Consider the following 22,608-nt stretch of genomic DNA (forward strand, 5'->3'; position numbering starts at 1 on the left):
CACCTTAGAGATGACTTGATCTCTGCAGCTCATAGAATGGTAGTACTAAAATGGTTAATGTGGGGTGAAAACCCAAGTTGGTTACATAAAACAAAAAACTTACTGCATATGAAAAATTACATATTAGCAGCAAGAGGTCACACAAAAACACAATCTATTATGGGCTAGATGGCAGGATGCTGCTGCCGAGGATGTGAGGTATAATGATATTTTATGACATATTATATGAGAGATCAATAGCCCAAGAGCTTTGATCCCTAGTTGAGAAATAAGGATGTGCAGGTGGGCAAAAAAACCTATGTATATCTGTTATCAGTGTAGAATCCTCTACTGCATAAAAGGATGTGAATTTTCTTATAGATGTTTTTCACTATGATTGGTATTTGCAACATTGCTATGTGCCTTTTTACCATGGTTATTTTCTATGTGGTTTCCATATAACTGGAAAAAGACCTTGCTAAAATAAAATCATTTGAAAAAATAAATAAATTAGACTTGGACAAGAAAAAAAAAGATTTTGTACCCATCATGAATTTCTTTTCTTGGAAGCCATTGAGGGAACCCAAATCCCTATGTTTATGATCATGCTTTTGGTACTGCTTTCAAAACTGAGGCATGCGGTTAGTGGGAGGGCTGATCTACACTTTCGGTGTCCAATGTTCCTGTAAGCAACAATATAACCAGAAGGCAAAATACTTCCTTGATGTCTCAGTGGACTCCAAGAAAGAGATTGTACAGGGAGTACACACATCCCATGATATATAATTATCTCAAAAGGCACAAAGCAGAACATTACCTTGGGAGCAACTCTGCATTGTGTGCAAACAAGTACAAGAGGGAGGTACATAAGAAAAAAATGTATTCAAGCTTGGCAAAACTGTTCTGCTTACTATTAAAAAGGAATTAAGAGAGTCTATAACCAACTCAAAAACTGCAAGTAAAAGTAAACAAAAATCACATATTTTAAAGCTTACTTTTTTTCCTTTCTACAAATGATTTTTTATCTACTTGCAATATGCCTTTTAACTCTATAGAAAACTACTAATTCAGAGAGAGTCTATTTCCTAGTACAGCCTCCTCCCTCCTTGTGTCACAGCCCTCTGCTTTACTGGTAGTGTCTACTTTCTGTGCCAGCTCAGCTCCTCCACCTCTCCCTGCGCCTTCCAAAATAACTTTTTATGTAGCTTCCAGGGAGGGAGCAAAGGGGTATACTATAAGGTGCTAACATCACATCCAAGATGACAGTTTCTAATAGCAGGTCTCCTAACTTTTAAATGCTTACACAAAGGAAGCTTTTACAGGTAAATACCAGACCTAAAGTATGTTAAATGTAAATATAATCTTATGGCAAGACTTTTGTTGAAGTGAAAGGTCTGAAGACAGGGTCTCTTTAACCTGCTCTGATGAAATTATCTTTCTAAGAAAAGGTAATTATGTATAAAGAGAGTCAAATGTAGATTTTTACCTGTAGTTATCGTATATCCACATCAAAATGTCATACATCCGTTCACGACAAATGGGAAAATTGTGTGAGCTAAATGCAGTGACAGAAGGCAGAAGGTCTTGCAACTCTGTAGGTTTCAGTTTGGGTAACATCTTGTATATGATATCTAGACATACCCGCTGCCTTTCATCATCTCTAAAATTGGGTAAAACAAACAAACAAAAAAAAAAGGATTACAAAAAAAAAAAAAAAAAAAAAAAAACCACTACTAGTATATATGTTTGACGTAAAAGTCTGCAAATAAAACTAAGCAGCAATAAAAGGAATTTTATATCTTTAAATACAGTACACGGCACAGAAAGCATAACATACACAACCCCATAGGCTATGGGTTTGTAACTTCAGGTGATTGGACATTAGCAAAGCTTTAGAGGATACCCTCTCTGGGTGCCTTATCTACTCCATGAATCCTCAGTTTTGTAGCAAGCAACAGATAGTCAACCAAGGAATGAAAGGGAGGGTGTCCTGTACTGCACTTCAAGATATGGTATATACAAGTAAGTCTACATTCCTCTAACCTTAATTGTACAGTGCTGAACACAGGCAGAATATTCATACATCATGGGATGTCCACAATCAATGAATAGGAAAGGTGGGAAACAACAATACAAATAAAACTGTGCCAATAGGCCCAACAATAACAAAGGTCAAAAGGCCTAATTTCAGAGTGCCACTGCAAGAACCTTATGGCTGAAAGCAGGATCCACAGAAGACTGGACTGTAAACATTGAGAATGCATGAACAGAAGGCCAGGTGCTGACCTTACAAAGCTGAGCAACAGCAGTTTGATGTCAGAGTACCCAGGAAATTCCCACTGATGGGAGTTAGCACATAATAGCGCAGAACATTTTTCTTTTAGAATGTAATCTATTGCAATAAAATTTTGCATGCATTGTGCAATGGTGGACTTTCAAGCAGGGTATCCCTTGCAAGGTCCAGAGAGAACAACAAGGAAGGAATCCATCCATCTGATAGAAGGAGCAATCTTTAGGTATATTCTAATGGCACTGACTACATCCAGGCAATGTAGATGCTTTGGATGCCTGGGAGCACAACATAAGGATAAGAGGGCAATGTCCTTATTGAGGTGGAATGCTGAGACCATTTCTGGAAGAAAGGATGGTCATGGGCATAAGACAAGCTTGTCATTGTGAAGTATTAGGAAATACTCTTTACAAGAAAGGGCTGCCAGTTTAGAAACACATCCGACAGACGTGACAGCTCCCGAGAGCTGAACGGGCAAATTAAAAATGGATGCTGAAAATTCCTCCTTAGACACAAGTGAACCAGAGGATTGTGAAGGACAGGGATTCAGATCTAATCTGACCCTTAGGGGAGCCATTACAGGGTGAACTATGGAGGGAATCTACCTACCTAATAGAGGTATTTGGGACTGACCCTATCATCCTTCATCCCAACCTCTGTGCCAACAAAGTACTTGCTGAGGGTCAATAGGCCTGAAACCCAGTATGGAAGCAGGGTCTGCCAATGCCATACACCTATGTGGCAAGTCAATCTCCTTCTTATTTTATGTATGTACGTATTATTTTTTTATTAACAGGGGTCCCAATACTTGAGGAAGCACTGGCTGTGCTGTGCTGCATTGCCTTGAAGCTGTACTGGAACGGTGCCAGAACTGCACTGTAACTGCCCACTTCTTAGCTGCCAATCACACATCTCCACCACTCAGAAGAGACTAAAACTGCACCCACGCATGCACAGATTTGTGCGATGATGTCATTAAGCACAAGCTCACCGCAGACATATGCCAAAGAGTCAACTCCCCCTAAGGAGATCACTGCCCAAAACCTGTACAGCATCCTGCCAGTGAGTTCACACAAAGATCATTGTCTGCAGGGTCCAGCAGCAAATGGCAACCTTACACGCCATCCGCACTCTTACATGTGGAATCTGGGTATCATCCCTTTTGTCAGAACGACCGTAAAAGACTGGTCTAGATGAGGCCTTTCTCTTCGCCTACAGGGGTGTGCAGAAAAGGCCACTAACACCCTTTGAAATAAATATTCAGTGAGAGATCACAGGTGCATCTAGCATCTAAGGACAACAGCTAAAAATTGAAGCTTGTAAAAAAACAAAACCTCAGCGCTCAGGACTTCCTATTTACCATATAAAACCCCGTGAGATGCTGCTGTGCACAGGTACAAAAGACCAAAAACTTTTAACAATGAAAACCAGCGCAAACCCACATGATCAATTACATTACTCAGTGTAAAAAAACATTAATGTGCTAATAAAATTATATATAATAAATTATATATAAATTATGTTAATACAAAAATATATATATAAAATTATGAGTCCAGTGAAAAAACAAAGTGACAAAAAATCAGAAAAATCCCAGAAAGTATATATATATATATATATAATTAAAGTCCCGTGACAAAATTAATCAAATTAATTTATAATATATTTTCTATATGATTCTTCCGTGTTACGGATCCCTTCACCATCCACCAGTGCAGAAATCAACATTAACCGCACTCACCAGATAATGGTGAGTCACACGCCTTTCAGGATTGTTAAGGGCTCCTGGACCCCCTTTACTTTCTCTGAGACCTCCAAGTGCTGTTTCCTCTCATGTCTAGGTACCTCTTCTGCTTAAGCAGAAGAGGTACCTAGACATGAGAGGAAACAGCACTTGGAGGTCTCAGAGAAAGTAAAGGGGGTCCAGGAGCCCTTAACAATCCTGAAAGGCGTGTGACTCACCATTATCTGGTGAGTGCGGTTAATGTTGATTTCTGCACTGGTGGATGGTGAAGGGATCCGTAACACGGAAGAATCATATAGAAAATATATTATAAATTAATTTGATTAATTTTGTCACGGGACTTTAATTATATATATATATATATATACTTTCTGGGATTTTTCTGATTTTTTGTCACTTTGTTTTTTCACTGGACTCATAATTTTATATATATATTTTTGTATTAACATAATTTATATATAATTTATTATATATAATTTTATTAGCACATTAATGTTTTTTTACACTGAGTAATGTAATTGATCATGTGGGTTTGCGCTGGTTTTCATTGTTAAAAATTGAAGCTTAGCTGACCTGAAAGGAAATATGCTGGGGTGGGGAATCTTGCCTTTCCTGGCTAGTGTCTATGCACCTGAAAGTGGTGGCATAACTCAATATGATGCACCCTGTGTCTTGTGATGTAGTTAAAAAAATGTATGTATCCCGTACAAACACATCTGACAATATAAATTACACAATGTAGGACAGAACACATAAGGGCTTAACAGGAAAAAACCTCTCTCACCGGTTGCTCATAATCTGTTTGAAGTCCTTATTTTTTAGCTCAATATAAAGGTCTGGTATTTCCTCAGCCCTGCACATTATTATCTCCAGACACTGGGTCTTCAGAACTCCATGCAGTTTTGGCAACAAGAAAAGAATAACGGCCATGAACCTGTAAACAACAAAAAAATGTAACCAGTCCTGTACCAAACTGTACTAGACCTATGTAAGTAAAAAGTCTTACCTGTCTGCAAATATGGGGAAATTCTTCACTACTTTGTTCAAACACATTATAAACTTGTCTTCTTTATTGCTGGCATGATGTTGCTTTAGTTTTTCTACCACACAGTCAAACACTGGGCCTTCTACGATCTTAAAATAAAATACAAATACATGAAAATATTATGAATAGTGCCAATTAAATTATTTTTTTATTTAAGTATTAAAAATGCATGATGCAAAAATTTATTCTAGTGCCTTAGTCATGAATTTACACTGAGAGTAAGGATATATCTTGCAATATACTATTCTAAGAACACAATATCTACCAGACCAGACTTCATCTAGAATTTGCAGTTCTATTTTGGGTACAAGTTCACAAAAAGATTATTGGGGAACTGGAGAAAGTGCAGAGAAGGGTAACCAAACTGATAGGAGGCATGGAGGAGATCAGCTATGAGGAACGATTAGCTGCACTGAATGTATTCTCTCTAGAAAATAGGAATTTTAAGAGTAGATATGATCAAGATGTATAAATACATAAGTGGTCCGTATAGTGAACTAAGTGTAGTTATTCACTTTAAGGTCATCACAGTGGACAAGGGGACACTCTTTAGGTCTGGAGGAAAAGAGTTTTAACCTCAAAACACAGGAAGGTATCTTAACAGTAAGAGCTGTAAACGTGGAATAGTCTCCATCAAGAGCTGGTTCTGGCCAGCAAAATAGATGGTTTTTTTTAAAAAAAAAGGCCTGGATTATTTTCTAAATTCCCAAAATATAACGGAATACTAATATTTATAGGCAACGTTTATCCAGGAAATAGCCGATTCCCAATTGGGAAATGAGGAAGAGAATTTCCCCCACCCACTAGAGCAAATTAGATCACGTTTTTATCTGGACCCGTTGTGGGTATAGGATTGTGTATATAAAGGTTCTCTATTTGTTTGTTTTTTTTTCATCTCTGTGGGTTGAGCTGGATGGACTTTTGTCATTTGTCAACAAAACGAATTATGTAACTAATGCAGACCATAGACGGGTCGTTTATCGGCCGAATTTTCGTCCAAACGAAAAATAGGCCGATATTCACACCGTTAGTGGGGCAATGTCGTCGGCCGATTTTCGCGGTTCTACTCTACTGCCATTTTTCGTAAGCATTGGTGGCAGCAACGACCAATTTTTCATTTATTGGCCGACAATTCGGCCGATAAACGTCCTGTCTATGGCCTGTATAACTCTTTATCAGTGTGTTATCAAATTCTCAACACTGACACACTGACAGCATATAACAATGCTTTTAGCACAGGACAAGTTAATGATATTAATGAACATGTTAAAAGAGGGCTGAATAAATGTGGCAGCTCATATATTTGTTCTAATGCATTTTGGCTTGCAGGGATGGTCGAAAAACAAAAATTGAAGGTCATATTCTTATTTAAGAAAAAAAAAAAAAAGTTTAAAACATTGCAGATGTCACATAACCATTAACAAACTGGCCCAAACTGCTTTGAAATGCAGAAAACACAGCTTACCTGGTTAGGGGTATATTTTATCAGATAGGAATTTCTGTGATACACCCGTATGCTTTTTGCGGGTAATGCGGGAACCTTTTCACTTACTATTTAAAAAGTTGGATAAGGATTCCCCAGCACACATCACACATGCCACTTTCTGTCTCACACACAGATGGTCTAATATATTTTTACTGTCAGTACTTTTAGCTTATAAAATTTATACCTGCCTTCAAGTTTGAATATTGTTAATGATACAAGAAGCAGAGAGAGAGAAAAAAAAAAAGAGGAAGTTACACACCACAAGCTTCAGCAAGAACACTACCAGTGTGAGGTACACAGAATACAGATAAATGTTAACAGATTTAAATTTCTGATTTAGACAATGCTGCAGTAATTTCTAATTACTATCAGTAGTTCAATGTTTAGTTTCACTTGCTGCCTGGAACTTCTTTTAAATATGGACCTTTTCTTCCTTTCCTTAAAATTCACAACAGCATGCATCTCTGCATGCTGATGTGAAGTTGCTTAACACTTTTTTATATATTTTTTTTGCTTTACTTACTTTTTTCCCCCACTTCCTGGTTTCTCTGAAGGCTGTGGTGAAAAAGCCATGGCCACGCAAATGCTCTCTGGGAAAGCAATGCCAACGTTGTCATCAGGGGATTCTTGTACCAAAACTGCAAAATCTCACAGTATTGTCACACTGAATGTGCACGAGATAAAACACTCATCTCATTACATGCACGTACCATACAAAATTACATTAATTTGCTGTGAAAAGATGTCGCAGGATCTCTGGGAAGGTTTTTTTTTCAACAGATGCATATAGTGTCGTACGGCAGATGAAGTGCATGATGTCAAGCTCTCCACCTTGCACATGCGCAGTATGACAGAAATTTTAAAAATTTTCACAGGGACCCGGACAGCACAGATGCATGACAAAAAAAGGTAATTTAGTATGATTGTATGTTTAGCCCCTATTCATTATTGACAGGTGGGGGGGGGGGGGGGGCTTCTCTAAGTTTGTAACTGCACTGCTCATGCTCAAAAATAATGAAAAGATGGATGGGTTTGAGTATTTAGGGTTTCACTGTAATCATCTATTAAAGGGAACCTGTGCTGCGAGAAATATAAAATAAAGCCACTGCTGACCACTCCCCTCTTAAAATGTTAGCTACCTGGCCATTGTGCTTATATTAATACATTGAATTAACTGACCCAAAAGAAGCATGTAGCTGATAACTGGCTCTTGGTCAGTGAATATGAAATTATGATCATCTGAGGATCAACATACCAGCCAGAGAATTGGTATTTTCATAAGGTAGTCAGCAATTGCATCCTCCATATTTGTCTCAGTAGGTTTTCTTTATCAGTACATATAACTTAAAGGCAGTTTGCCATCTTTTGAAAGGCAATCTTTGCTCTTGCAACATTCAAATCTGACCTTAGAGTCCAGCATGCTGCAAATGCGAATGAGGATTCCCCCAAAATAGAAATACTGCAAACAATATAATGTTTTAGTTATCCCCAAGTTAGGGAATATAAGCAAACTCAACATGGTATTGAACCTAGTGTACATACTTTCTCTTTCTCAGCAATGTAATGAAGGACATGTCCCAGTACTTCTGCTGCTGCCGCATAAACCTCTTTAAATCTTGTAAATGTAAGATTGTTGGCTAGTGCTTTAAAGTACCTAGAGAGAAGAAACAATTATTGAACAATGCCTTTCCTACATACTGAACAGTAGAGTAAGATTAACCTTTTATGCAGCTCTATACGTTAAACAATTAGTGAAATATCCCCATCAGGGCACACTTAACTCACCGGTCAGAATCAATGCCACATTTTTGGTCAAATGGAGGAAAGTTATTAGCCACAGCTAAACCCAATAACTGAATTCCTACAGAGTTATCTTTCTTGTCAGGGTCAGTGCCAGAAAAACCTTCGTATATTACCCTATTAAAGGCACACAAAAAACATTAAATGTTTAAATAACATTTCAAAACTTATCTTTATTAAAGTGGAACTTTAGTCAGAAAATTAAGTCCTGCTAGATCACTTCAGACTGGTCCATTTTGCAGGTATAGCTATGTAAAACATTAAAAACAAGCATCTATATTATTTAAAATTCAGTAATATACTGTCTCACTCTGATCATGCTCAGTTGCTCTCCATTTTTGAAATTGTGCCAAACATCAGAGCAACTAGAGGCTGATCTTCTGACAGCCTAAAGATTTATTGCTAGTCAAGGGCTTTGGGCTTCAGCAAAATGGCATCCTCCAGCAAGAAGAAACAGGAAGAATGCTGAAGGCAATTTACAGCACACACAAATTTCAGTAACATAATAAATAAAGTGGGATGTATGTTCCTTGATAAAGAACATTATTTTCTATCAAGCTGTTATGGGTAAAGTTCCGCTTTAAAATTATGCGGAAATTGCAATAAAATATTTACAAATTCTCCACACATACTTGTATGGAACAGAAAGACAATCCTTCCAGCATTCCAGGCTTGTTTTGATGATCTCAAGATTGTGCCTGAACACTGCCTTCTTTTCATGAAATGCATGTGTCATCAAGAATTCAAGCAATCTGTTAGCCAGGATCTTATCCTTTGCAAGCTCCTGAGGGAAAAAAAGCAAAATATCACTATGTTTGGACATTATCATACATAAATTCTAAAATTATTTAACTGGAAATGTCTTTCAAAGCTTAGAATCTTTGCAAATCGTTGAATTGATCAACTTACTGTTGGTGTTGCAATGCTTGACCAAGACAAAAGGGTCACAACTGTCTCTACCACCATGTAATGAATTCCTGTGCCGCCATTATTTCCAGACACAACCAACTGCAACATGGGGCCAATCCAAAACTTTGCATAAGGTCGGAAAACCTAAAATCCCAAAAACTATTATTTGACACGTATTTGCGGATTTCATAAAAATAATTGATTGCATAACTGTTGCCTAATTATTCAGAAATGCCTAAGTATAGAATTATGTATGCACTAAACACCACTATTATTTTATACAAGTATATGCTAATAATGTTTTGGCATTTATAAGCTGTCTTTTCATAATTCTGTCAGCTTATCATATGAAATTGTAAGAAGCCTACCTCTTCACTATTGACAATAAGTTTGGAAATGAAAAGACGAATGTTCAGTTGGGTGGATGGGTTTCCAAGTTTGGTATGCAAAAATTTCATCCATAGGGGCAAATCTTGTGGTGTGACTCCCTACAAACAGACAAAAAAATAATACCTAACCAATCATATTTTTACAATTTGCACAAACAAAATGTCCATTTAAAAGTACTCATACATACTTCTTCCACTTTCGGTGTGATTTCATTTTGTTGCATGTGTTTAATCAGTCCAGACATAGTTGTCATACATTCATGCTGATTCAGTTCATCCATTTCAAACTCCATCACATCATCTGGTGCCCGAGTCTCTGAGCTCAGTTCCTGCCATGACAAAATGTTAGGAAATATTTCTGAAATCATAAGATCACATCTATAACAGAGCATGCATATTAAAGTATAGCACACATTTTAACCTACCACCTTCACATGATCTTAGATTGTAAGTTCTAAAGAGCAGGGTCCTCTGATCCATCCAGTATTAATTTGTATTGTAATTATACTATCTGCCCTTAAGTTGTAAAACGCTGTGTGAACTGTTGGTGCTGTATAAATTTTGTATAATAATAATAATGTAAGACAGTGTACATCTATTAGAAGGTCAATGTCTCTTACTGTTCCCATTGCAATATATGACAGTAAAAACACAGTCACACACTGATTTTTGGAAGGAATGGATAATGGTAAGTTTATGTGGTAGTTTAAAGCGGAGTTCCGGCCCCACCTAACCACCCCCACACAAAAAAAGAAAAAAAAAATTAAAAGTCAGCAGCTACAAATCCTCACCCTAAGCCGACTCTTCCATGGGCCACAGTCCTCTGGGACCTGTTGAGTTTCCCAGGGAGACTGTCAAAACCAGGTACCCATTCCCCCCTCTGCCCCAAAAGGTGTCAAATGTGGCAGTGGAGGGGGGGAGGAGGCGGATAACAGGAGCTAGAAAATACACAGAGTGCATTACCTCATGGGACACAAAAGGATGGGAACATTGCCTTACTCTCTGCAAAAAGCTGAGGAAAATTGTCAGAATTACCTAAACAAATAAGTTAAATAGGTTGAACAGCTGACTGAAAACATCTGAAAATTCCAAATTATTCTAACAGAGTTTTACCCAGTCCTGAGTATATACAACTTTTTGTTAGCAAAGCACAATAAATTGTAGGAAACCTCCTATGGGTGTCCCACACCTAATCGCAAACAGTCCCATTCGTCAGTGTGAATGGTGCCTAACCCCTAGGCCAGGATTAGGCACCATTCACACAGATGAATGGGACCGTTTGTGATAAGGTGCGGGACACCCATTGGGGGTTCCCTGTAATTGGCTGCAGGTGTGAAGTGCCATTGAAAGCAATGGGAAGCTAACATCTCCCGCCACTTTTAACCACTTGCCGCCCAGCCACTGTAGAAATACGGCGGCAGGGCGGTTTTAAAACGCCTCCCTACCTGCACCGCCAATCCCGGCCGCGGGTGTCAGTCGCTGGGTCACGGCAGATCATTACCGGCTGTGTCCCGCCGATTAGCGGCAATCACTGACAGAGAGCAAGGCTGCAGTAGCTCTGCTTTCTGTCAGTTCCCTGACAGCTCCTGACACGCTGATCGGGAGAGAAGAGGAGTTTATCTCTCCCGATCAGCGTGTCCCCGTGCAGTACACACCCCCGTCCCCTAGTAAAACACTCCCCTCACACAGTTAACCCTTTAAGTGAATAAAAAAGTTAACTCCTTCCTCCCCAGTGCCATTAGTACAGTGTCAGTGTTTTGTTTTTTTTGCACTGATCACTGTATTGGTGTCACTGGGGATGTCAGTGACCCCAAGTCAGTTCCCCACCAGTGTCAGAATGTCCACCGCAGTCCTGCCATAAGTCGTTGATCGCCGCCATAAGTCACTGATCGCCGCCATTATTATTATAAAAAAATTAAAAATCCCAGTATCTTTCCCGCCATTTGTAAACGCTATAACTTTCACGTAAACCAATTAATTTACACAGAATGCATTTTGGCCGAAATTTATGAGGAAATTGGATTTTTTAACCACTTGCCTACCAGGCACTTATACCCCCTTATTTACCAGGCCAATTTCCAGCTTTCAGCGCTGCCGCACTTTGATTGACAATTGCGCGGTCATGCAACATTGTACCCATATGAAATTTTGATCATTTTTTTCTCACAAATAGAGCTTTCTTTTGGTGGTATTTAATCGCCACTGGGCGCTTTACTTTTTGCGCTATAAATAAAAAAATTTGAAAAAAAAAAGTTTCTTTGTTTCTATTATAAAATTTTTCAAACAGGTAATTTTTCTCCTTCACTGATGTGCGTTGATGAGGCAGCACTGATAGGCACTGATAGGCAGCACTAAAGGGCACTGATAGGCAGTACTAATGAGGTGGCACGGATAGGCGGCACTGATAGAAAGCACTAATGAGGTGTCACGGATAGATGGCACTAATATGCAGCACTGATAGGTGACACTGATGATGGGTACTGATAGACGGCACTGACTGGCATCACTGCTGGGCACTGACTGGCAGCACTGACTGGTGGCACTGACTGGCAGCACTGCTGGGCTGCACTGGTGGGTGGCATTGGTGGGTGGGCACAGGTGGGTGGGCACAGGTGGGTGGCACTGCTGGGCACAAGTAGGTGGCACTTCTGGGCACAGGTGTGTGGCACTGCAGAGTGGCACAGGTGGGTGCACTGCTGGGCACAGGTGGGTGATCTGCTGGGCACAGGTGGGCGGAGCTAGTGGGCGCACTGCTGGGCACAGGTGGGCGGAACTTGCGGGTGGCACTGCTGGGCACCGATCATCAGGGCACTGATCATCAGTGCCCTGATGATCGGTGCCGATCCTCGCTCTGACAACTGCCGGTTCTTGGCAGTACTTTCCTCACGATCTGACAGCGTGAGGAAAGTGCAGCCGAGAACCGGCACTTGCATTTCCCTCTGATCAGCGTGTCATTGGACACCGCTGATCACGTGGTAAAAGGCTGCTGTGATTGGCCTTTTACCACATCACGTGATCAGCTGTGTCCGTAGGACACAGCGATCACGGAGATCCCTGGGGCGCGCAGGAGAGCGCGTTCTGGGAGGACGTCATATGACGTCCACCCAGAACTGGCCGGCCGCAGTGCAGCCGTCATTCGGCTATCTGCGGTCGGCAACTAGTTAATTTACACGTATTGCGTTTTTTTTTTTTAGCAAAGACATGTCACAGAATGCATTTTGGCCGAAATTTATGACGAAGTTGGATTTTTTAATTTTTTTTTACTGGACATGTTTTATAGCAAAAAGTCCAAAATATTGTTTTTTTTTTCTCAAAATTGTTAGCCTTTTTTTTTTATAGCGCAAAAAATAAAAAGCGCACAGACAATCAAATAACACCGAAAGAAAGCTCTATTTGTGTGAAAAAAAGGGCATAAATTTAATTTATGTACCGTATTACATGACCGCACAATTGTCCGTTAAACTAGCGCAGCGCTGTATAGCAAAAAAATGCGTAAATTGCAGTATCTATACCATAGTTTGTAGACGCTATAACTTTCACACAAAGCAATCAATATACACTTATTGGGATTTTTTTTTACTAAAAACATGTAGCAGAATACATTTTGGCCTAAATTTATAACCAACTTTGAGTGGACTATATATTTTTTATAGCTGAAAGTAAAAAATATTGTTTTTCTTCCAAATTTTTGGTCTTTTTTTGTTTATAGCATGAAAAATAAAAAGCGCACAGGTGATCAAATACCACCAAAAGAAAGCTCTATTTGTGTGAAAAAAAGGACGTAAATTTCGTTTGGGTGCAGCATTGCATGACCGCGCAATTATCAGTTCAATTAGTGCAGCGCCGAGTAGCAAAAAGAGGCCTGGTCATTAAGGGGGGTAAATCCTCAGGAGGTCAAGTGGTTAATATTGCATGTGATTGCTCCTACAGCAATTATCTGTGGATCAGCCCTGGACCCAGACAGTAATCACAGGGAACCGCAGTTGGGTCTCCCACAGCTAACTGAAACGGTGTAATTCATGATTATCAAGTGCGAATGGGGCCTTAGAGTTTGTGATTTTTTTGGAAAGTTATATCACATCAAAATAAAAAAATGTTCATAAATTAAAGGCTAAGTCTAAGTGAAGAACAATAAAGTAACCCTGTTTAAAAATGTGCATGTATAATTGTTTTTTAAATTAATCTGCAAATCATTGCAACCATGTGGATCACCAGAGCAATGCACAGGCACCTGCAGGCTCTTCCTGCAGCTCTCCGTCCATACCAAGGTACAAATTTCGGTCAGAAAGCTGGAGGAAGTGTCAGTGACTAACAGTGCAGTAATCACAACACTTAGGTTCAATTGATAACCGTAAAGCTGTCCACTGCAGTGGCGACTTGTAGCCGCACAAAATTCAAAACTGACAGTTGTTGCTGGGGAGCAGGACCCTCACATTCTGTCGGAATGGGAGGGCGCAACTTGGCAGTATGTTACATATTACACCTAAATATGAAGGTAACATATACCATACTCTAAAAGGTGGCGCTTGCCTTTAAATCAGAATGATAGAGGTTTCCAAAACATTGCAGATAAATTTTGATCCATCTCCTTTGTAAATTCACTGATCATATAAATGTTTCTATAAATAATGCAAAAGGAAATGTCAGCTGGAGCCCCTTACTAAATTATACTGTAGTAATTAAAAATTCTTTTGTACCTTCTTTCTGTTACGTCTCTGCGATTTCATAGGATCCTGGGAACTGTAGGAAAAACTCTGGACTCCAGTAGAGAAATCAAACTGGCTCATTTCCTCACTCAGGCTGCTATCAGCCATGTATGACTGTGAAGATAAGTACTGGGGTTCATCTTCCCAGGGAAAGAAAGAAAAATGATTCATATTCAAGTCATATTTTACAGCAATGACCTCTCCTATACCTACACACATGCATATACTGCATACTACTTTTCTTCCAATGCATATTTATTCATTGTAAGCACTACTATACAAAAACAACTAGCGAATAAATGCAGTTCATGTTCAGCTTTTATTAAACAAGGTAATCAATAGACATCAGCTATTAAAAAAGCAATTTAGAAAGAAGACAAAAATGAAACTTGCTTCTGTGCTCCACGCAGAATAAAGCAACAGGCTCACTTTAATAGTTCCCTCTGCAGCAGAATATACATACCTTCTTTTGGCTTCCATACAGTGCCTTGCAAAAGTATTCATACCCCTTGAAATTTTCCACATTTTGTCATGTTACAACCAAAAACGTACGTATTTTATGTAATAGACCAACAAAAAGTGGCACATAATTGTGAAGTGGAAGGTTTCACGGTGGTGATTGTGTGTTCAGGGTGATGTGCAGTGTTAGTTTTCTACCACACATAGCATTTTGCTTTTAGGACAAAAAGTAAAATTTTGGTCTCATCTGACCAAAGCACCTTCTTCCACATGTTTGCTGTGTCCCCCACATGGCTTCTGACAAACTGCAAAGGGGACATCTTATAGCTCTCTTTCAGCAATTGCTTTCTTGTTGCCACTCTTCCATAAAAGGCCAGATTTGTGAAGTGCACGACTAATAGTTATCCTGTGAACAGATTCTCCCAACTGACCTGTGGATTTCTGTAGCTCCTCCATAGTTAGCATGGGCCTCTTGTTTGCTTCTCTGATTAACCTCCCTGGCGGTATTCCCGAGTGTAGCTCGGCGTAAAGTTTCAGCACCACAAGCGGTAACCCCGAGCTACACTCGGGAATACCATGCAGTACTGCTCCGGGATCTCTTCTTCATTTACCTTGTCCTGCGCTCCAGCGATGTCTCTCCTGCAGTGTCCCTGGCAATGTCCTCCGGCTGATGCCGGCATCTGTCTTCCGGGTTCTGTTCCCTGCGACGTCAGGACGTACGGGGACGGAAATGGCAGGAAATTTGAAAATTTTAAAAGTGGCATTCACTAAATTCACATAGTAAAACATTACTGTATCAAACCATTTCACATACATTTTCTCCCTAGTACTTTGTCCTGTGCCCTGCCTGCATTTTTACTGTTCTTTCTGCCTTGAAACTGAGAAAAGTCCATAGCGTCCGAAAAGCGTCCCTTTAGGTCAAAAGCGGTTTTAGGCAAGCTAGAGAACAGCGATAGTAAATTAGAACTACTTGCAGAATTGAGTGATAATGATTTGTGGGGAAATTCGTCATCAGACACTGAAAACGATTTTGCGACTTTGCTCAGTGATGTGCGAACTGGCGCTCTATTTCAAATTTCAGTGTTTTTGGTTTGATTATATTATTGAATTACATTTATTATTATATTTTTTATGAATATTTATTAAATTATAATTTATGATTTCGTGTTTCAAATTTTAACATACTCGGGATGTTTACTAGACTCTTGTTCGGACAGATTTCTGTGAGTTATTCCTAAGATTACAGGCCTACAATAAAAAAAAACTACATATTTCCATGCAAAAAAATGTACCGCTTTGAGCACAGAAATATGGACATATTCAGACAGCTAGGGAGGTTAATGCTCCCCTTGTCCGGCCTGTCAGTTTATGTGGACAGTCATTTCCTGGTAGGTTTGCAGTTGTGCCATACTCTTTCCATTTTCGCATGATGGATTGAACAGTGCTCCATGAGATGCTCAAAGATTAGGATATTTTTTAATAACCTAACCCTGCTTTAAACTTCTCCACAACGTTATCCCTGACCTGTCTGATGTGTTGCTTAGCCTTCATGATGCTGTTTGTTTGCTAATGTTCTCTAACAAACCTCTGAGAGCTTCACAGAACAGCTGTATTTATACTGAGATTAAATTACACACAGGTGGACTCTACTAATTAGGTGATTTCTGAAGGCAATTGGTTCCACTAGATTTTAGTTAGGGGTATCAGAGTAAAGGGGTCTGAATAGAAATGCACGCCACAATTTTCAGATATTTTGAAAACCATTTACCATTTTACTTCCACTTCACAATTATGTGCCACTTTGTGTTGGTCTATCACAAAAAATTCCAATATAATACAGTTACATTTTCGGTTGTAACATGATAAAATTTGAAAAAGTTCACACGGTATGAATACATTTTCAAGGCACTGTAGTCCTTGTTTACATAGGACTATGCACCCAAAGTATGACAGTGTTAATTGTTTTAGCAATCACATGGAGAGAGTCACATGCTCCTCCATATTCAGAAGTGCCAAGTATTTCCTGAGGACACTGGTATGAAATGGAATGAGGGGGAAGGAAAAGATGAGTAGATACTGTAGAGGGTAGTATGAGTAATGCAAACTTGTTGCTTTGAGCTGAGCAGGCGAAGAACAGGTTAGCATCAAGACAGTGACAGAACACAAAAAAAAAATTACGTGCTTTTTTTTTTTTTTTTTGCTGTTGGAGTACCTACAACAGAGATAACAGCTCTTCAAAAATCTGCAACCACAAACAAAACAAATAAAATACAAATTTTTAATTTTAACAATAACCATCTTAAGGCTAGGTTCCCATCTGTGATTACTGCTATGCAACCGTGCCTGTTCCCGCAGCTGCAACCACCCGCACAGAAAAATGATGGAGACATATGAGGGTGCCATTATTCCTAACGCTGCACACACTGGAAAACATTCCCACACTAGGAACCAACTGAACTTGCAGTTTCCATGCAAGCTGCGATTTCTAAAATGCTGCAGGGACCTTTTCCCTGCGTGTCAGGAAGCACAGCAGCCCATTAAAATGAATGGGCTACCGTGACAGCAGAAATTGTGGTTCACAGGACCATGATAGTGTAAACCTAGCCTAAATCTGTACACCCTCATTGTGATCCTATCACAAATATCTATAACTGCAGGGAATTTAGGTAGAGGTACTAGAAATGCAACTTTCAAAAGCTAGATAGTAAAAGTAAGAACTATACCAGAATCTGCATTTGCCGCTTCTCTTGCTTCCTTACGTATAGTAAAATACCTCTTTCTTCGTTCCATTGGCACCTATAGTAGAGTGGAAAAACAGAATATCCCAAACTCAACGATTTTTTTTCTATGTTGCATGAACTGAATATGCAATATTACATTACACAAACAATACTGATTAAAATGGAACACTCTGTTGGCACAGAACACTAGCTAAGTGTCAAAAAGGTGTCCATATTGTATTTAAAATTAATAAATACCTGGGCATCAATTAACTTCACTTTATAGTCTTACCTGCCAACAGATTAAATTTCAGGTATGAATTGATATAAATACTATTTAGCTATGCCAGGTAGCAGAGCCGGGCTGGTGCCCGAATGTGTTTACTAGTGTAGTAAAGTAATACAACTAGATCTTCTCCCTACTCAAAACCCGTGACTGGACTGTGCAGGAAAAGCAGCATACTAACTTGCTAATCTCTTTCATTCTGCTCTTTCCCCATCAGCATGCATGTCAGCACACCTGTGCAGTACAGCTAACCAAAACGGCCTCTAGACCCGCCCTTCCTGCTCCAAGTCTAAGCTCTGCTGTACAGGGATTGAAAGAGGCCGACACAAAGTCAAGGTCAGGTACCTAAATAATACCATATCAAAAAAAAGTGCACAGCAACTCCCATATGATACATACATAAATGATACATAATTTATGCTAATAAAAATAAAGAATATATATATATATATATATATATATATATATATATATATATATTATACACATGTAAAAATTATTAGATCACATATGAAACTGCATATAAATTAGACCTTATATATTCACTCTAGAGCACAAAACCAGTATATTATTGTGATAGTGCAAAGACTTGTGTATTTCAAAGGAAACCTATCCAAAAATAACTTCAACTCAGCCATGTGTTTCTTCAATGATTAAGTCACTGTATCACAAGCCAAAACGCGTCAGTGGCAGGGCCACATGAGGTGATAATGCCCAGAAGTCCATGTTTGGCCGTCTTTAACATCTATGAAGAGATAATCACCTTTAAGGGAGCAGTGTGATTTTAAAGAGGTAATTTTAAACAGACGAATTTATCTAGTGCACTGGATGTTTATAGAGCACCCTGCTTGTGAGTAGATTTGATTCTTTCTGGCTAATAAATCACAGAGAGTTTTATAGTGCACCATGAGAGTCTCTCCCTTTTATTTTCTCTGCTGAATGGGCTGCAGTCTGAGTGATGCAAAAGTGATTAAAATCTGCCAAGAGTACACTGGAAGACTGCTGAGGAATTATTACCCAGGTGGCTTGAGTGTTATATGGCCTTACATTTTGTGTTGGTCAATATTTGAGGTAAGCGGCAACAATGAGAGGTGGTGGTACAATACGGTGGAGCATGTCTACACCTTTTATGGAGTATGCATGAAAACATATGTGTATCTTCATTATTGATTTTAAAGAAATATGTGACTGAGAGGGAGTTATTTTTGGACTGGTTTACTTTGAAATACATATTTCTTTGCACTATCACAGTGATATATTGGTTTTGAGGTCTAAATTAAATATAAATGGCCACATTTATTTGCAGTTTAACCACTTCCATACAGGGCACTTTTACCCCCTTCCTGCCCAGGCCAATTCTCACACTTTGAATGACAATTGCGCGGTCATACAACATTGTACCCAAACTAAAATTTTATTATTTTCTTCACACAACTAGAGCTTTCTTTTGGTGGTATTTAATCACCGCTGGGGTTTTTAATTTTTGCTAAATTAACAAAAAAACACCAAAAATTGTGAAAAATTGTTTTTGTTATAAAAGTTTGCAAATAAATAATTGTTCTTCATAAATTTAGACCAAAATGTATTCTAGTACATGTCTTTGGTGAAAATAGCCCAAATTAGTCTTTATTTAGTCTGTAGGAAAGTTATAGAGTTCACAAACTATGGTATGGATCTGAATATTGATCAATCCTGAAGTACTGACAGCCAATCTATTTTCCTTGAGGTCCAAGAATGTCAGAACAGTACAGATATCCCCCAAATGACCCCTTTTTGCAAAGTAGACAGTCCGATGTAACAGGCATGGCGAGTTTTTGGAAGTTGTAATTTTTTGTCATAATTTTTCAGAAATGAATAAAAAAAATTATTTTCACTATTTTTATTTTACATATGGTCACCAGTGCAGTACAGCACCATCATATAACTGGTATGGCGGTGATCAGGGAAACTGACTGGTGACAGTACGAAAAAAAACTGATAATTTTTTTTTATTATTTTTAATTGTTTATTACTTTTTTTCTCTTTTTTGTAAGATTATTTTTCATATTTCACTATGACCAAAGTAGTATAATGTTACCATAGTAACATTGTACTACTTTGGGGAAGTGATCAGTATTTTATTTTTTTTTTACACAACTTGCTTATAGCAAAAAATTACTTTGCTATAAGCAAGCATTTACCTGAATGACATCGATTCTTTCAGGGGTTTTTTTTTTGTGCTTAGCTGTGATTTGGCCACAGCTAATCACATGACACAGCTGGGCTGTGATTGGCCCAGCTTGTGCATGTGATCCCTGTGACCATTCACAGCTAGACACACTTGTATACAATGGATGGCGTGAAAGGAAGCCATCCATTGTATACAACTGTCATGTGACCTGCTGTGATTGGTCACAGCAGGTCACATGGTACAGGCAACAGGGCAGGTACACAGATCTGTCATCGGCCATGTCCAAGGTACACGGCCGGTGACAGATCGCGCCGCTGCGCGGCTCTGTGAGCACGCAAACTGCGCATGCCTGAAAGGACGCCATATGGCATCCACCCGGAGGGACAAGGTGCTCGCCCTGCCGCCATCTGGCCATAGGCCGGGCGGGAACCGGTTAATTTGTGATCTTATAATTTTACGTGTGTTTATTATATATACACTGTATATTCTTTAATTTTGTTTGCATAGATTATGTATGATTTATGTATCATATGTGAGTTGTGCTGTACTTTTTTGATATGGTATAATTTGCTGGGTGTGGGAACGTACAGCAGAGAGTAGCGGCAACACGGTATTCCTTTGCTTATTTATAACATTTTCAATTCTGTATTTTGTTTTGATAAGTGCTACAATTTTTTTGTATTTATATTAGGTACCTAAATAAGTTGATTTTCAGAGTACACTAGGTGTTTTATTTTTTAATGAACACACACTGTACCTACATTGAATCAGTGTTTTTGCTTTTATTTATATTTCTCTGGAACTTTTTATATTCTACCCATAAAGCCTAAGGGCTCATGTACACTGCAGCTGCTAAAATCACGTTTAGGAACTGTTCAGCGTTATTTTACCAGCCCCTGAACTCACCTTAATGTTGTCCTGTGTGTCCATGTACACATCGTTGTTTACAGACATTTACAGGCAGTTCAGTTTACAGTAGTTTTTTTGAACGCAACAAACTTGCGTTCAGACGACAATTTTATCAGTGTTTCAAATGCAAAACGCTTGTAAACGCGGCTAAACTTATCTAAACGCAGCAAATTGCGTTTATAAGCATTTGCAATTTTTTTTTAACTCTTCCAGTTCCCAATGCTGTCCAGAGCCTTTTTTCATCATGAAAAATGCATGCAAAGAGTTTTCAAGGTGCTCAGATGGACCAAACACTTAACACAGGATGTTCCTACCAAGCTTGTCACACATTTTAATGACCAATTCACACCTCACACCTCTCCCACCCTTGGCAACAAAAGATATGTTAATGCCCTTTCACACCTCAAATTCCTCATGAAGACCCCCTGCCAGGTGATCTTAATGACTTACTCCAGCAGACACCTTCCCACCCTTGGAAACAAAAGAAATGTTAATGGGCAACTCACACCTAATTATCTCAATACATACTGCTGTCTCTGCTTCTACTGTGTGTATTTCTCTGAAACAGTCTGAAATAGTTAATCATTTACCACTTTTCAGTGCATTCTGGGCATTTGGGAGGTTCTCCTGTGCTTATCTTTAAAACACGCTTCTAAACGCAAAAGAGCATAAACGCATTATGCAAACACAGCTAAACAGACGTTTTTTAACCTATGTTTTCCAGCAGTCAGTTTCCATCGTTCAGAAACGTCCTGTGTACATGGGGCCTAAACCTACTCATTTAGATATCTACAAAACGCAATGTTAAAGCCCAGTCAAATGAACCTTTGTCTCATACCTTTTGTTTTCCCTAGAGTCTGGAAACAAACATTTCCACTCTTTAACCCTCACTCCAGAGCACAAGTTTCTTCTGGTGAAGAAAGAAGATAACTGGGAGAGAGCAATATGGTCTCCCTTTCACAAGCTCCTTTCGTTTGTAAATGAACCTATGGCAGATAATAACTAGAAAAGGGATTACTTGATCAACCACTTGCCAGGATAATCAGTTCCTGCAGTGAATGTATTTTACAGTTTTTAAGGCTTTTATAAGGTAAAGGCAATGTGATTAACTATGGTGGAAGGGAGAGGTTTCATTTTGATTACAGCAGAGTTGTAACTGCTATTGTTACTAAACCCAGGACCCTGCATTCCCTATATCTTGTCTCCCACAGTACACAAAACATGGAAATGCAATTATTTAGTAAATATAAACTGCTGAATACCTGTTTTTCATCAGTAGTTAGTGCAATTGTGTGACTTCTATCAGTGTCCAGCAGAGCACTAGTTAAAGCTTGTAGGAGGCGTTTTCATTTTACCGATAGTACCATGAGGCTGCATACCCCTGACCCTGTCTGGCCCTATGCTGATCACATGCACTCTTCCAAGAAAAAAAAACCTCTCTAGCAATATACACCAAACTGAGCATGTGTAGCTTGCCCCTTAGGCTTTGTTCTATTAGGAGATGGATTAGGGATAGTAGAAGAAGGGGAGGGTCAGAAAAGACGATCAAACATCCTTTTTACACAATGCAGAGGATTAATCCCTTAGGTTGCACAGTGAGTATAACAAACCTACTTTACTAACACTATAAACAAATAAAATGAATACATTTGAAATAATAGGATTTTTGCACTCCCCATAAAATACTTTTCTCGAAGTCGATTGAGGGTCAAAGAA

The 22,608-nt window shown here is 39.0% G+C and overlaps 1 protein-coding gene across 1 annotated transcript in view; it reads right to left on the reverse strand.

Moving 5' to 3' along the window:
* Positions 1-22,608, reverse strand: part of PRKDC (protein kinase, DNA-activated, catalytic subunit) — a 378,101-nt gene that overhangs the window by 160,200 nt on the left and 195,293 nt on the right. Inside the window, exons 45-55 of the mRNA XM_089678402.1 lie at positions 17,531-17,603; positions 14,340-14,488; positions 9,831-9,971; positions 9,622-9,741; positions 9,254-9,397; positions 8,977-9,128; positions 8,330-8,461; positions 8,087-8,198; positions 5,020-5,147; positions 4,798-4,947; positions 1,466-1,639 (exon numbers count right to left, since the gene is read on the reverse strand). Of these exons, the coding sequence (XP_089534528.1) occupies positions 1,466-1,639; positions 4,798-4,947; positions 5,020-5,147; positions 8,087-8,198; positions 8,330-8,461; positions 8,977-9,128; positions 9,254-9,397; positions 9,622-9,741; positions 9,831-9,971; positions 14,340-14,488; positions 17,531-17,603 (1,475 nt within the window). The remainder of the gene's footprint in view (positions 1-1,465; positions 1,640-4,797; positions 4,948-5,019; positions 5,148-8,086; positions 8,199-8,329; positions 8,462-8,976; positions 9,129-9,253; positions 9,398-9,621; positions 9,742-9,830; positions 9,972-14,339; positions 14,489-17,530; positions 17,604-22,608) is intronic.

This window comes from Staurois parvus, unplaced genomic scaffold (assembly GCF_062004578.1).
Source record: "Staurois parvus isolate SC_StPar_1 unplaced genomic scaffold, SC_StPar_1.0 ptg000205l, whole genome shotgun sequence".
Lineage (NCBI taxonomy): Eukaryota > Metazoa > Chordata > Amphibia > Anura > Ranidae > Staurois > Staurois parvus.